General features: G+C 38.4%; 1 protein-coding gene across 1 annotated transcript in view; it reads right to left on the bottom strand.

Moving 5' to 3' along the window:
- The window catches only part of Efcab5 (EF-hand calcium binding domain 5), a 134,958-nt gene extending 120,246 nt beyond the window's left edge, over positions 1–14,712 (bottom strand). Inside the window, exons 1-3 of the mRNA XM_029561475.1 lie at positions 14,655–14,712; positions 12,812–12,905; positions 2,804–3,365 (exon numbers count right to left, since the gene is read on the bottom strand). Coding sequence (XP_029417335.1) covers positions 2,804–3,365; positions 12,812–12,845 — 596 coding nt within the window. The 5' untranslated portion in view covers positions 12,846–12,905; positions 14,655–14,712. The remainder of the gene's footprint in view (positions 1–2,803; positions 3,366–12,811; positions 12,906–14,654) is intronic.
- Between the last annotated feature and the right edge of the window lie 2,760 nt (positions 14,713–17,472).

Raw genomic sequence — 17,472 nt, 5'->3', positions numbered from 1 at the left:
TGGATCTCTATGAATTCAAGGCCAGCCTGGTCTACATAGTGAATTCCAGGCCAGCTGAGGCTACAGGGAGACCCTGTCTCAAAAACTACGTGTATATGCCATTTCCCTTACAAGTATCATTGCTGTTTGGGTTTAGGGACATTTTTTAAATAATATTTTATTTATTATTATTTTAATTTTTGTGTATGAGTATATTGCCTGTTTGTATGTAAGTACACCCATTTTGTGAAATGTCCATGAAGGTCAGAAAAGTGCATTGGATTCCAAAGAACTGGAGTTATAGATGGCTGTTAGCTGACATGTGGGTGCTGGGGACTGAACCCGGGTCCTCTGCCCAGTTCTCTTAACTGTTGTGCCATTTTTTTAAATTAAAAATAAAAAATGTGGGGTGTGGCAGAGACAGGAGAATTGCCTAGAAGCTCACAGGCCAGCTAGATTGGAGTATGCAGCCCAGTAGCAGAAATGAGAGGCCCTGCCTCAGCAAGGCGGAAGTTGAGAACTGACTCTCAAAAGTTGCCCTCTGACCTTCACAAGCTACACATGCGGTGCCATGGATGTGAGAACCTGAACACACACACACCAAATAAATAACAAATAAACAAACAAATAAAAAAGATGTATATTATATAAAATAAACTTCCCAATTCATTGGAATTATTAAAGGGAAACTTTTATTTATGTATGAATGATTTGCCTGCATGTATGTAAGTGTACCACATGCACTTCTGGCGCCTGCAGAGGCCAGAAGAGGGTCTCAGATCCCCTGGAACTGAACTTAAGGACATATTAAACACTCTGACTGACTAAAATGCATTAATATATATAAATCCTTGCATTCAAAATAGTACTGAACACAAACCATTCCTTAAAATGGAAAACTTTTCATTTGCTGCCATGAGCAGTGACCACTGATAGGTAGAAACATTCAGATATCCTGAAAAATCTGTGTGTGCGTGTGTGCACACATGTGCATGTTTGTTACATAGTACATCACATGTAGAGGCCAGATTGATGCTTAGTCTTCCTCTATAGCTCTCCACATTAGTTTTGAGACAGGGTCTCTCTTACTGAACCTGAAGTTTCAGGTTTCAGCTAGACTGACTAGCCATTAAGATCTTAGGATCCTCCTGTTTCTGAACCCCCGCCCCCCAGTGCTGAGGTTACAGGTGTATGCCAGTGTACCAGGCTTTTACATGAGTTCTGGGGATCCAAACTCAGGTCCTCATGCTTACACAGCAAGCACTTTACCCATTGAAACATCTCCCCAACCCTGAAAGTATGTAATTAAAAGGAAAGGAATATTTATTCTGCCTTATTAGTAGAAAGCATATTTCAATGTAACCAAATTCATACCAGTAAAGTGAAATTTATTTTAAGATTTCCAAAATGGTTCAGTATTAGGATATCTACTAATAACGTTCCTTATTATGGATCTAAGGGGACATCAAATGATCATCTCCCCAGGTATTGAAAAAGTAGTTGACAAAATTAAGTCTCAATTTTAAAAAATCACCTCAGAGGACAAAATTACATACCTTTTCTCTTCCAGTACTGGGGATCAAATTTAAGGATGTCTATATCAGGTGAGTGCTCTCCTGAAATAACTCCCAGCCCCTACATAATTTTAATATAATATTTTTATTAATTATTTGAGAATTTCATATATTCATATAGTGTATTTTGATCATATTCATTCCCAATCCTCCCCTTAATTTCTTCCAGCTCTTCTTCCACCTCCCCACCCCTTCCCAACTCTGAGTCATCTTTTTTTTTTTTTAACTCACTAAATACAATTTATATTACCCATCTACTCATGGATATGGGCCTATCCACTGGAGCACTGTCAACGTACAGGGTCACACCCTTAAAGAAAACTGACTCTGCCTCTCACAAAAATTTTTCTTCCATGGTTGTGCTGTCTTTGATTTCAGTTCAGTTTCAACTGTCAATAGTTCCTCAACTAGGGTCCTACATAATTTTTTTGTCATAATAAAATATTTGATTTTAGATCTAAATAGAGTGGAACTAATATATGAAAGAAGCTGTTCATAGTGAGGCAGTAACAGTAGAAGCATTTTGAGTAAAGTAGTAATAAGTAAGGCAAGAGTATAGCCACTATCATGTATCACTGTAGTAAATGTAATAGCCAATGCAATTAGGTAGGAGAAAGATGTCAGAAATATAAAAATTGAAAGGAAGAAGGAAAACTAGCACTGTAGCTTTGACTCAAGAGACTGTATTGCCTATCTGGAGTTAAACTGGTAAGCAATCTCAACTCTCATACACTTCACTTTCCAGTGCAGAGTCAAATACAGAAATACTATAAACTTGAAGTCCTAGCATGGGTAGTTAAGTCAAAATAACTATCTTGGTAGTTAAGTCCAAATAACATCTGCAACATCAACTCTTGGGGAGCTGAGGCAGGAGACTATCTGTGAGTTTGAGGTCAACTTAGACTGCATAGCAGCACGGTCCCAAAAAGAAAACAGTTTATTTTGCTTCCTTAGTCCTCACAGTGCCTTGAAAAAAAGCAAAGCACGTAGTAGTAGTTCAATTAATGCTTTTATTTTTGAGACAGAGCCTTGCCACATAGCCCCTGCTGGCCTGCAATTTGAAGCAACTCTCTTGCTTCAGCTTCCCATATGCTAGGATTACATGTGGGAGCCACCACCCCCAGCCAACAAACATTTCTTGCATAACTATAGAATTATTTCTTTCAAGCTCTGCTTGTGCTCACGCTATTGTTCTACTAGCTTTTCAACAAAGGAGATAGATCATCAGTTGGACACACAACAAAGTGTACCTGTGGCTGATGGTATCAGGAACATGTATCTTCAGGTCTTCCATGACATCTTTCATCACCCTCTGGTAACCAGACATTCCTGGATCTTTGATATAATGAGTATTATTTCTCATTAAATATTCCCCCAAATAATTAATTGGGTCAAACTTGGCTGGAATGTCTGCTTTGGTCAAAAGTTTCTTCTTTTCTACTTGCATTAACATTTGTTCTACACCAGGAATCAAGGTGGGTAGAAGGTTATCCAGCAGATACACACGGGTGGTCAAAGTCATGCTTTCAGTGTTAAACCACTCTTTGGCCAAGTTATCCTCAGGGAGCTTTTTTGCAATCTTTTGCTCTTGTTCCTTCTTCAGGGCCCCCTGCTCTAGCATTCTCTGCTGCATTGCCTGGGCCCTTGCTTCCATTCTCTCACAAAGATTTTTCTTCCATGGTTGCACTGTCTTTGATTTCAGTTCAGTTTCACCTGTGCCAAAAATCACTTTTGCAGGTTTTCTAATCACAACATTCTTTGAAACTGCATGAGAATCCTTTGTTAAATCAATTGAGGATTTTGGCTGCACTTCTAAGAAGAAAAAAATTAAATGTAAGAAATTCTAGAGACAGAGTTTAATCGACAGCTTCAGAATATATTTAACAACAACCAACCCACTCAAAATGGTTGTGCATGGTACATTGGGATACCATCAGCTAAAACAGAAAGTCTGACAACAATCACCCCATAAAAGGAATTTTCTGTTGATCTAATCAGAAATCATTCAGCAGCTCACTGCTTTTATTGATTAAGCTGTTGCTATTGCTCTCTCTGTCTGTCTCTCTCTGTGTCTTCATGTCTGTCTCTCTCTGTGTTTCTCTCTCTCTCTCTCTCTCTCTCTCTCATAAGCTCTCACTATGTACCTCTGGTTGACCTCCAACTCTGGCTCCTATCCCTCCTCTTTCCCTCTTTTCCTTCCCTCCTTCTCTATCTCTTCCTTCTTTTCATCTTTCACATGACTGTATTTAGAGATTGAGAGGTAAGAGGTGGAGAGAAAACTAGAAGATGCAGGAGAAAAGATTAGATCAGGGTCTGGAGAATCTGAGGAGATGGGAGTGAGACATTTTTATACTAAACTCAGAGGGCACATTCAACTGGGGCATTCCATCTAACGGCTTCCATATTTTTGTTTATTTGTTTCTTTGCTTTTTTGAACAGGGTTTCACTATGTAGCCCTGACTAGTCTGGAACTCACTAGGTAGACCTGGCTGGCTCTGGACTCACAGAGATCCACTTGTCTCTACCTCCTGAGTGCTGGGATTATTATTATTATTATTATTATTTATTTTTGTTTTTGTTTTTTTTTGACACAGGGTCTCTTTGTAGCCCCAGCTGGTCTGGAACTCACTGTGTAGACCAGGCTGGCCTTGAACTTACATAGATCCACCTACCTCTGCCTTCCAAGTGGTGGGATTCCATGCCTGGCTCCACACTCAGTATTTTTAAAAATTACTTAATTATTTATTTTTATTTTAAAGTGTATGAGTGCTTTGCTTGCATGCATATAAGCATACCACATGCATGTAGTGCCCACGGAGGCCAAAAGAGGGCATTGGCCCTGGAACTGGAGTTACCCAAACTTAGCTGCTTTTCCAAGCAAGTTTGAAAGTATCTGAGATTGAAAACAACTTATTTTTCATGACATCAGTACATAGAATTATAAGGCTTTTTTCCTAGTACAACTATCTTGTCCCTGGGTTCCAAACTCACACTCTGAATGTTAAGCTATCAGACACTTTTTCTATACCCATGATTATTGAGATGATTGGAATGGAAGAATTAATGGCAATCTTAAGATTTTTTTTCTGACATGGCTATGGAGATGAAGTCGTTTGAGTCTTTTTAGATATTACCCACTGAATATAAGTGCCCAAAATAGGATCGTGGCTCTGCATTGTTATTTTGCTTCTGTTACTTTGTAGATGCAGGAAAAATAGAAACTTATTGGGATTTTTTTCTATATTAATTTTTAATACAACTGAAAAGTCATTATTGAGACATGTCTTAATCATTAATCACGCCCAATAAAAACTACTACTGCAAAAAAAAAAAGGAAAGAGGCCAACTTCAGAGCACAACAACTTCAGTGTAGTAGCTTTTAAAAAACCTTATTTAATATGAAGTATTCAAGGCCTGCAAATACAATTATAATATGCTAAACAGACATGTATGTAATTTTGGCTTAAGAAATTATCTACATATTAATGTCTCTAATATAGTTCTGTACTTATCCTCTCTGTGCATCTATATTCTATGGTTTTTATTTTAAACAAATTTTTTTAAATTTTATTCTTTTATGTATATGAGTGTATTGCCTGCATATGTGTAAGTGCACCCATGTCATGCAGTACCTGCAGAAGTCAGAAGAGGGTGTCTGATCCCCTGGAACTGGAGTTATGGACAGTTGTTAGCTGCCATGTGCATGCTGGGAATTGAACTCTGTGCTCTTAACTACTGAGCTGTCTTTCCAGCCCTGGTTCTTTTGGGTTTTTTTTTTTTTTTGTCTTTTTGAGACCTTGCTATGTAGTTCAGGCTGGACTTGAACTCACAAAGATCCACCTGCCTCTGCCTCCCAAGTGCTGGGATTAAAGGCATGCACCACCACACCCAGCCCAGCCCTTGTTCTTATGTTTAATACTATTATTGGAAATTTTATCTAGATTGATAGCTATAGCTACCTTATGTACTTTTCATTGTGGCAAAATATTTTGTCATATGACTGTATTGTAATGTTTCTATCGTTTTTTTTAAGACATTGGATTGTTTTCAGCTTGTTTTTATTTTTTTAATTAAAAATTTTTTATTTTATGTGTGAGTGCATGCCTACAAATATGTAAGTGCACCTGTGTCATGCAATGCCTTCAGAGGCCAGAAGAGAGCATCAGATCCTCTGGAATTACAGATGGTTGTTATAGATGGTTGTTAGGCGCCATGTGGGTGCTGGGAATTGAACCTGGTTCCTGTGCAAGAGCAGCCAGTGCTCCTAACCACTGAGCCATCTCTCCAGCTCAAGCTTGTTTTTATTTCTATAACAGATAATCTTAATGCAAAAATTATTACATGTGTCTCCTTATGTGCCTATTTAGGTTTCTCTAAAGTATATTACTGAGATTTTTTTTTTTTTTACATTGATTGATTGTCATGGCATGCATGTGGAGGTTAGAGGACAATTTTCAGAAGCTGGTTCTTTCCTTCCACCGTATGGGTTCTGGGGATCCAACTCAGATCATCAGGCTCAGTGGCAAGTGCCTTTATCCACTAAGCCTTCTCATCAGCCCGTTACTGAGATTTTAATTGCAGGGTGTTATAGTTTGAGTACTTTTTTTTTCTTTTTGGTCTTTTTGAGACAGGATCTCCCTGTAGCCCCAATTGGCCTGGAACTCACTAATGGAGACCAGGCTGGCCTCGAACTTATAGAGATCCACCTGCCTCTGCCTCTCTGAGTACTAGAACTAAAGGTGTGCACCACCATGCCCAGCTTAGTTTGAGTGTTTATATCCCCACAAAATCTATATATTGGAACCTAAGATTCAACATAACAGTATCAGGAGGTAAGGCACCTAGGGAAGTGATTAAGTCAAGGATGAAGGACTAGAAGAGGGCTGGAGAGGTGGCTCAGCAGTTAAGAGCACTTACCAGCCTTGCAAAGAACCCAAGTTCAGTTCCCAGAACCTAAATGGGGCAGTTGAGAACTGCCTGTAACTTCAGCTCCAGGTATCTGATCCTGCCTTCTGGCTTCTGTGGGTACCTGCACTAACATGTGCCGGGGGTTCAAACGCGACCCCAGGGCAGTGATGATTGGGGATGAGTAAGCACGTCGTTTGCCAGCCCACACCGCCCCCAGTACTGGGGACACTCAGATGAAACAGGGAGTCTAGTTAAGCAGGGACTCATTTATTGCAGGTGTTACAAAGCTTATAAAGGCACCTGGAAATCCCCCTCCCCCCAGGGTGTATCTTAAGGATGGTCATGCGCTGATCATGCACTCCTCAGCAGTGCGGAAGTATTCTTCAGACTTTCAAAGCAAGCCAGGCCACGCCCCCAGTAACTTCCTTTCGGACCTATGCAAGGTGGGGTCTTTAGGTCCCCACAACATGGTGCACATAAACATATGCTGGCAAACACACATACACATAAAATGTCTTTAAAACCTTAGGAACTGGCTAGGCCCTTTTTATTGCCCCTTCTACCTCTTGGCCATTTGAAGATACAGTGTGCTTATCTCCTCCAGAGGATACCACATTCAAGGTGCCATGTGGAAGCAAATTCTGAGCCCTCACTAGACATCAAATCTGCTAGTGCCTTGACCTTAGATTTCCCAGCCTCCATAACTGTGAACAATAAATTTATGCTGTTTATAAGTTACCCTAGTCTGTGATTATTTTGTTATAGCAGCAGGAAGGACCAAAACACGTGGTCATAAGTATAAGCATTACAGTTGGATGAAATATTATTAAATTATTTTCCAGAGTAGTTGGTACCAATTTATATCACCATCAATATAAGAGTCTTGTTGTAGAGCAGTGGTTTTTGAATTGTTCTTCTCAGGACCATAAAAAGGAACTTCAAGGAGCTGGAGAGATGGCTCAGCCATTAAGAGCACTAACTGCTCTTGCAGAGGACCCAGGTTCAATTCCCAGAACCTACATGGCAGCTACAAACCATCTTTAACTCCAGTTCCAGGGGAATCTGAAGCCCTCTTCTGACCTCCACATCATTGCACGACATGGGTGCACTCACATACATGCAGCCAATATATTCATATACATAAACTTTAAAAAGTAATAAAAATAAAATTTTTTAAAAAAAGGAACTTCAAAAGTCATAGGACTCTACACTTCTTGCATCCTTCATGGCCAGAGCAAGTATGCTTCAACTGATTTTGCATAATTGATGACTAGTATAAGATTTTATTTAAAAATGGGCTTTGAAAAAAAGGGAGGGTTGCTGCCTTTAAAAACTGTTGAAAAACCAATACTCTGGAATAAATTATTTCTTCCCCAGGGAAAAATTAAACAACCTATGAAGAAACCCTTGACAGCTCATATATAGAACATCTTGAGTCCAGTGGTGGATAGGATTTGCGAACTTCTCTTAAGGTTTTGATTTCCTCCTTGGCCAGTTCTCTCATTCCAAGAAGAGAAAATTGAGGGGAGGGCAGCAAAAGGCACTCTCTCACTTGTCAGTTGAATCTGCAAATAAATTAATCAGTTGGTAAGGGAAGTGGGTAGGGGATGTCTACATTTTGCTTTGTCACCGTGATGGTGTTGATTGTCAACTTGAGAAAAATCTAGAATCACCTGGGACTCTGGGCATGCCTGTGAGAGGTGATCTTGATTGTACAATTGAGGTGGAAAGACCTACCCACACTGGGTAGGGTCATTCCTTGACTGGGATCCAGGATTGTGCAAGAGTGGAGAAGGCAAACTCAGCACAGGCATACATGCTCTGGGCTCTCGACTGTAGATGTAAAGCAACCAGCTGTTTCCAGTTCCTGCCACTGACTTTCATGCAATGGACTCTGACCTGGAAGAGTGAGTCAGTAAACTCTTTCTCCCTTAAATTACTTTCGTCAGAGTATTTTATCATAGCAACAGACAATGAAACTAAGTCAGTCACAATACTTATTAATATATAATGCTATGTCTTTATTTTAGATGAGTGTGAAAGAGCAATTCTTTTAAGTCTACAGACTTCAATGTACTGTCTTTTCTCTTAATATGTCCAGCACAAACTAAAGCATATATACTTTGCTTGATTTAAGAAGAGGGCTTTACATGCATAGCAACTTACTACCCATCTGTGATGGCTCATTAGTAAAGCCCCAAACAAATGAGGGTGTTCTCTCTGTTCAGTGCAGCCTACTGGTGTTCCTCCAGCATACTAAACCACTACGGGTTGCTAAGCAATAATCCTAGTGCTTGCATTGTTCCCACAGACACGAAGAATGAAAGTAGACATGTGTTTGGTTACAACTCTAGTTAAACGCTTCTCTTTTAGAGCCATAAAATCAAGAAAAGAGAAAGAGGCAAAGCAATAGCAGGGTCAACAAATCAGGACTCTATTTGAAGCTGTCTTTTGACTGGGTGACTTTTGAATTCAAGGATCAGAAATTATAGAACTGCCCCAAGGGCAAGTTAATTTAGAGGTTTAATTAAATATAGTTTCCAGTGGGTACTAGGTTTTTCAGGAGTCTGAGCTTAGACATTCCTAAACCTCTTACTGATAGACTGGTTCCTTCATTTACATACTCACTCAGTACATAATGACTGATTTCTCAGTATATACCAGTTAAGCACTATAATTTTTTTTCAAGATCAATTTTCTAAACTCTTCCTAGAATTAAGAGCCTTTCAAGCACTGCCCTGACATGTGTATCTTTACCTCTTTAGCCACTAGTCAACTTTTAACATACAAAGACCTACTGAGGCATAAATACTTTCAACTAATTAGGTAGGTACCCAAAGAATTCCTTGTTCATAATTTGAAAGTTCTAGCCTTTAAAAGTGACTTTGAGGGGGCTGGAGAGATGGCTCAGTGGTTAAGAACACTGACTGCTCTTGCAGAGGACCCAGGTTCGATTCCCAGCACCCACATGGATGCTATGAACCATCCTTAATTCCTGTTCCAGGGGAATCCAAAGCCCTCTTCTGACTTCCACAGCTTTGCACGACATGGGTGCCCTCACATACATGCAGGCAATACACTCATACACATAAAATAAAAATAATAAATAAGAGGCTGGAGAGATGGCTCAGTGGTTAAAAGCACTGACTGCTCTTGCAGAGGACCCAGGTTCGATTCCCAGCCCCACATGGATGCTATGAACCATCCTTAATTCCTGTTCCAGGGGAATCCAAAGCCCTCTTCTGACCTCCACAGCTTTGCACGACATGGGTGCACTCACATACATGCAGGCAATACACTCATACACATTAAAAAAAAAAAAATAGGGGCTGGGCCTGGTGACGCACGCCTTCAATCCCAGCACTCTAGAGGCAGAGGCAGGTGGATCTCTGTAAGTTCAAGGCCAGCCTGGTCCACATAGTGAATTCCAGGACAGCTGGAGCTACAGGGAGACCCTGTCTCAAAAAGACCCCCCCAAATAAAAAAAATAATAAATTAAAAAACGGCATTAAAAGTGACTTTGAAATTCCCTGCAATGAATAGACATAACCAAATATAAAATCTATCTAAGGATATAAATGGGCACTAATTATAATCTACATTATCATAAATCTTAGCAGGCTCTTCCTAATGATTGATAACATTATTGGGGCTGGCTACTGGTGAAAACTAACCCAGCAGAGTTATTCAACAAACTGTATGCTATCCTTCTTTAAATACAGGCTCTGTCTGAAACGTAGCTGCTTTGAACTTATCAGGATTTCTCAACATAATGCAAATGTTTGCTAAGAAAGGAGGAGGAAAAGAAGCTCTACCAAACAGTTGGAATTGAAATGCAATTGATACAGGAAAACAGAGTTTCCTACAGAACTTTGTTAATCTTAGAGCTTGTGCAAATAGAATAGATCTGGGAAAACCAATAGATTTTTGTTTTTGTTTTTTAAAAGGATTTCTGAAAGTCCAAATTAAACTCATAGCCCGAAAAGTTAAATGACTGGTATAAAGAACTGACACGGTACATTTAACCACAGCACGTTCTATTCAAAGAAAGATATTTGAGTGCATTTTAGAGGCTGCTTGGCAAGATAATATTTTAATTTTGTCAAGTATATAACAAGGATTGTGACACTTCCTTTGACACATTGAAATTGCAGCACTTCTTTTACATATATATGTTGTATGTTATATATGCATACTTATGCTAAAAGATATTCTGAATGTAAGGTTTAACTGCAATTCATTACTGAGTGAGTAAGAGCACTGCATCTTATCTGATATCCTATCAAGCAACCATGGCGTTTTCAGTACACACACACACACACACACACGTGTGCACACACACACTGATATACTGAGAGGAATAAAACTCAAGCCAACAAACAGAGCATACTTCCCTCCACTACACATAGAAAGACAGCCAGGGAAATAGCACCGGAACAGGAATGTTAACAAAGTCTTGATTATATTTGGGAGGGAGGGTGGGTGCAATAAATTTCCCAGTAAAATATATGCATGACGTCTTGCAAGTACAAATTTGACCACAAACTAATCAAAGTAAACAGTTACTTAAATTTAAAATCAAGTACCTCGATCATAATACTGTCTGGCATGTTTAAAATGAAAGAATTGATATATAAAGCTGGCCCAACAGATTAAAGAAAAGACAGAGTGTGCTTATGGGGTATTATTGGTAGGAGGGTAGTAAGGAGGAAGTAAAAATTGGGAAACCAGAGGACAACAGAGTAGCACTGGGGCTGGCAAAGTGGCTCCGTGGGCCAAGACATTTACAGCCAAGGTGTGCATATGTACATACACACACACACACACACACACACACACACACACACACACACACACACTTACACATGTTAAATAAATAAAAAGAAAAGTTAGAAAACTGAAAATAACACTAAGTAAGGAAGATAGGGGCTGGAGAGATAGTTCAGTGGTTAAAAGTGCTTGCCGTTCTTGCAGAGGACTCAAATTTGGAACCCAGCACCCACATCAGGTGGCTCAGAACTGCCTATAACTCCAGTTCCAGGGGATTCAACACCATCTTACGATGAACTCTACAGGCACTCTCACACAAAAGCACACACAAAAGCATACACACACACACATTAAAAAAAAAAAATCTAAAGAACAAAAAGGCAAACTAAGGATTGGAAAGTTTAATTCTTAATATGCATATATTATGATGTAGATCAATAAGAACAATAATAAATAATTGCTTTTAATTCATTTAAAAGAAAAACAATTCAGAAAAAGTAAACACTGAAAAATTATAACTAGCATTTATATAGAAATTATGTAGTTTAAAATTACTTCTTTTTTTTCAATTTTTTGCAGGTTTTTTATTGGGGTTTATATGGGTTGGAAAGGTAACCTTAGGGCATGCCCCTCCCCCCAAGAAATGTCCATTCTAATCCTCCTGAGGTATTTCTGGAACTTTTTCTTTGTGCCACTCTTGTTGTCAGCATAAAATTACTTTTATAATTATTTTTTAATTCAGCCTAGCCCAGACAAACACATATTAAACACCCAATACTTGGAAATTGAATTAAAGGGAATTTATACAGAAATTGTTAAATTTTAAATATTGTAAAATATTTTTGTTGGTACAGGATTTCACTAAGAATCTGGACTTGAAAATGAAAGAGATGAATGTTTATACATTTGAGGCCTTTTCGATTCTGTCGTTTCTTTTTAAAATTTTTATTTTACTTTGTGTATGAGTGTATTGCCTACATACACATGCATCCACATAGTGCAATGACTGAGGAGATCAGAAGGTGTTGGATTCTCTGGAACTGGAGTTACAAACAATTGTTAGCCACCATGTGGATGCTAGAAATCGAACCCAGTTCCTCCACAAGAGCAGCAAGTGCTCTTAACCACTGAGCCATCTCTCCAGCCTCGATTCTGTCAACTTTCAATTTGTGTAATTCTATGAAATTTTGGTAGAGAATATGTCTAATCAAGTTTTGGGTCACGTAGAAAAAAAATGAGTCGTCAAGAATGAACAGAATCAAAAAGAGTAAGCAGACAAGGTCAGTAGAATTCTTCATTTTATTTTTTACGTTAATATGTTGTCTGATAGAAATCTCTTAGCTCTCTTAGTAAATTTTTCTCTTTAATTAATTAATAGAAGACAAATTAGTCATGAAGTTAACTCAAAAACATTTGTAAAAGATGAGGTAATTTACCTTAACCTACTGCCTCAATTACATTTAAAAGATCCTCCTGGGATTATATTTTTTGACATATAAAACCTCGAAGAATGCATCCCACACGAAAATTCAGTGTCAGTTTTAGATTCTACTGTATAGGGAGAAAGGCTAGTTCTCTACCTGGAGACTTTGTTTCATTCTTTGTTTCTTCCATCACATGATTGCTGGACTCTGTTGCAGAAACATCTGGTACCCTTTGTGGACTTTGTGAACTCTTTGAAAGAAGCAAAGAAACACCAATTTCAAAATGAGTTGCTTTTCCTCAAACCTGTATCATCTTTCAATTAAAGGGGAGTTAACTACTTTGTAGGAGTTACTAAATACCCCTACTTCCTTTTCCTAGGATTTAATGTTGTGTGTTAAAAGCAAATCACAAGTTTTTTACTGCATTCACATTATAAGATATATTGTGTATCTTCCTATTGCCAATGAAATAATATGCCTGAAGTATCATTCCAGTTGTACACTGATCCTAAATCATACGATACTTTCTACAAATATAATCTGAGATTGTTTTATAGTAAAATTTGACCTTTGAAAATGCCACTTTTCAAAAATTGCTAGAAGACAAGGCATGGTGGTGCATGCTTTTAATCCCAGCACTCTGGAGGCAGAGGCAGGCATATCGTCAGGAGTTTAAGATCAGCCTGGTCTACATAGGGAGCTCCAGGCCAGCCAGGACTACATAGTGAGACCCTGTATCAAAAAACAAAACAAAACAAACAAACAAAAATTGTTAGAAATATCTTCTATGTTTGTGGTAGAAAGAAAAACATTTCATCTTAGTTGAGGAAATTAAACATTAACTTTATGATGACAGTAAAGTCATTTTTAATACTCTTGCTGATTTACTTTAAAAATAATAACAGGATATTTACTTTTGGGGTGGGGGTTTAGACAGGGTCTTGTTATGTAGTCTTGGCTGGCTTGGAACTTGCTTTGTAGACCAAGCTGGCCTGGAACACTCAAGAGCTCTGCCAGCCTCTGTCTCCTGAGTGCTGGTTAAAGGCATGTGCCACCAAGCCTGGCAATGATACAATTATTATAGAATTAAAAATTAATATTAGTCAGCCTAATGTGAATTCTTGCAATATTTTTCAACTGCCTCCTTTTTTATTTATTTATTTTTATTTTATATGCATGATTGTTTTGCCTGCATGTATGTAAGTGCACACTGAGTGTGATGCCTGCAGAGGCCAGAAGAGGGCGTTGGGTCCCTTTCAACTGCCATGTGGGTGCCAGGAACTGAACCCAGGTCCTCTGCAAGAGTAACAAAGCACTCTTAACTGCTGAGCCATCTCTCCAGCTTCCAATTGCTTTTTGTAAAATGTGTTCTTCATCATTGTAATTTTGTATTTTTAAATGCAGTTATCTGGATAATTAATGTGGAAATTACATTTTCAGTATAACAGTGAAGTTGCCCTAAAAATTGGTGGTTCTTAAAGTAACCATTCTGATTTTAGAAAGCAGTCTTTGTTTATCTGTAATTTGTAATAGCTTTTTACAAATAATTTACTTGCCTATGGGAATTTCCTGTAACTGAAAAAAAAAAAAAAAGCCTAAAAACCAATTGGCTTAATAATCAACATGAATTTTCCCTTTTGTATTTGCTGTTTTATCTTTCTGAACACCCATATTTATTTCTCTTTTCCTTCTTCATAAGAAATTAGCCTATGGGGCTGGAGAGATGGCTTAGCGGTTAAGAACACTGACTGCTCTTGCAGAGGACCAGAGTTCGATTCCCAGCACCCACATAGCAGCTACAAACCGTCCTTAACTCTAGTTCCAGGGGAATCCGAAGCCCTCTTCTGACCTCTGCAGCATTGCATGACACAGGTGCACTCACATGCAGGCAATACACTCATACACAAAATAAAAATAATAAATAAAATATTGTTTAAAAAAGAAAGCCCATCTAGTTTACTCTCTTAAATTAATATCTGATTATGCATGGCAACTCTACCTCAATAGGCTCCTTTGCTTCTGCAGAGTCTTGCTCCTGTTCTTTGTCTTCATTTCCATTCTCCTGAAGTAAAAAGTGTTAGCAAATGGTATCAAAAAGGACCTGAGGATTGAGATAACTGGCACATTTTGATACACCAAATGCTTTATTTTTTTAAGATGTCACATAATGAACTGAGCGTGGTGGTGCACGCCTTTAGTCCCAGCACTCAGAGGCAGGTGGATCTCAGTGAATTCAAAGCCAGGCTGCTCTACATAATGAGTTCAGGTCAGCTGGGGTTACAGGGAGACCCTGTCTCAACACTCCCCCCCAAAAAAATGTCATATAATGAGTAAATATCATTCTAAATAAAATTATACAAAGTAGTTGCGTTTTAAAATTCAGTTATGGCCGGGCGTGGTGGCACACGCCTTTAATCCCAGCACTCGGGAGGCAGAGGCAGGCGGATCTCTGTGAGTTCAAGACCAGCCTGGTCTACATAGTGAGTTCCAGGACAGCTGGGACTACAGGGAGACCCTGTCTCAAAAAGACCAAAAAAAAAAAAAAAAAAAAAAATTCAGTTATAAAGACTTGTTAGCCAGGTACAGTGGCACATGCCTATAATCCTAGCACTTGGGTGATTGAGGCAGTAGGATCACTACAAATCCTAGGCCAGCCTAGGCTACACAGCAAAACCTTGCCTTTCCCCCACCTTCCCCCCTCAAACCAAAACAAGAAGACATTATGCTATAATTAAGGCATGCCATCCAGCTAGAAGCAAGTCACTATGATCCATGTTTTGACCCTTTTCCTTCAAACTCCACATTTCTATCAAAGCTTCATGCAGAATATTTCAACTAAAAGGAAATATTAAGTGATTCAGTAAGATACTGAATCACAATTTTCCTAAGAATGCTGAATTTCAAATTATCTCATAAATAGTTAAAAACAAATGAAAGCCAGGAACCTGATCAGGTTTGGGTTGCTCTTGTGATGTTGATGACTCACTCATTTGACCACTAAAAAAAATTAGCAAATGATATGGAAAACTAATGCCAAGACAATCTTAATAACAAAAAGACAAAGAAAATGTTAATAGGCAACAAAAAGTACTCCTCAGAAAGCTCAAAATCTCCCTCACTACCAACCCCCACTACACCCCACCATTCTATTGAATGGTCATAAATTCTCAACTGCTGAACTTTTCAAATTGTACTACTGTTATAACCGTTACTGACTAAACCCAGGGCAATGTTTAACTGGTGTTCAGGGAGACAGGGAAACTCATAGCCCCTGTCACCATTGTCATTTTTAAGACAGATATAATAATGCAGTTGAATTTTTAAACATTATTATCACTTTCATTAACTTTTAAGTATTTTATATTTTGAGACTAGGTCTCGTTAGTATAGCAAAGGCAGGCAGACCTCTAATCTGTCTCAGTCTCCCAAACACCGGGATTACAGGTATATACCACCATACCCAGCTACCCAGCTTCCTTGTTAAGTTTTGAAACAGTAATTAAGGTAAGGGTAAAGTAGATCTTTGATGTCTACCTAATTCATGTATCTGGTTTATTTATTTATACTAAGGAATTAAGGTGACTTCAATAAAAATGACTGCGGTCCTAGTTGCAAATTATAAAATCATTGCTGTGCCAAAAATCATGTATGAGTTTGGTTACATATAGACCAAGGGCTATCTATGTGAACAGTAAATTATTGCTGGGTGTGGTGGTAGACTCCTGTAACCCCTGCACTTCCTGCACTCAAAGGGCAGGGGCAGGAGGATCACTGATGCAAGGCCAGCAGGGGCTGCACAGTGAGGTCTTATCTCAAAGGGAAGAAAGAAGAAAGGAGTAAACTATATACATGTGGTCTCTGTCTCCAGGGCAGTTCTAATCTAGCTAGGCACTTTAATTTCAAATGGTATGTATAAAACACATTATAGCAATCATTTTCTTTTTAGCAACATAAATTCTAGTTGAATAATCCAAAAGTATGGCCACTAGGGACAATAGATTACAACACAGGAAGAGCTGTCTCAAAGTCTTTTTTAAATAGCTCATAAATAATAAATAATATAAAATAGAATTCTGTGTTAGGTCCTAACTATACATTGTTTGCTTTTGGTGTCTCTCTCCTGAAAGTTTCTATTTCTTTTAAAATCTATTTCATTTGGTTATAACCAGAAGAAAATCCAGTTCAACAGCCTTCATTGATTGAGTGCCTTCTGTATGGAAACAGATGCTGGGGTTAAAAAAAAAGATGAGCAAGTTTCCAGTTTAGGAAGGAGAAAACAGTGGGATTCCATCTGCAAAGTGCAAGAGTAGAGGTACAAAAAATATACTGAGGAACAAAAAGGAATAAGCAGTTGTTTTTCTCAGGGCAGAGAAATAGATTTCCAAGGTGGATATTAAAGAACTAGTAAGAAATGTTTGTACAAAGGAGAGGGCAAGGATTTTTGAAGCAAAATAAACAATAACTTCAAGAGTGAAGAAGATGAACCTAAAAAGTAGTTATAGCCAATATGTAGGCTATTATGATAAATCAAAGAGTTGAACTTTATAATATGGTTTTAAAACACAGGATAGAAGTTATCAGAATAGTGTTTTTAAAAGTTAACTCCTCCAGCAACATAGAATATGCACTATAATGTAAAACACTTGAGAAAAAAATAAAGGTAAATTTTGCATCTGCTTTCAGAGAGATTCCCTCACCACTCCTTGCTCTGGTCTAGGCTCTGCCAGACATTGTTAATATCACAATCAGATAAGTACTCTACCACTGACTAACAGACATCTCCAGCTAGTACTAAAACCATATTCCCTCAGGGTCAC

Source organism: Nannospalax galili, unplaced genomic scaffold (genome assembly GCF_000622305.1).
Source record: "Nannospalax galili isolate Female #2095 unplaced genomic scaffold, S.galili_v1.0 scaffold212, whole genome shotgun sequence".
Taxonomy (NCBI): Eukaryota; Metazoa; Chordata; class Mammalia; order Rodentia; family Spalacidae; genus Nannospalax; species Nannospalax galili.
Note: the sequence above shows the minus strand (reverse complement) of the source record. Positions and strands in the feature narration are given on the sequence as shown.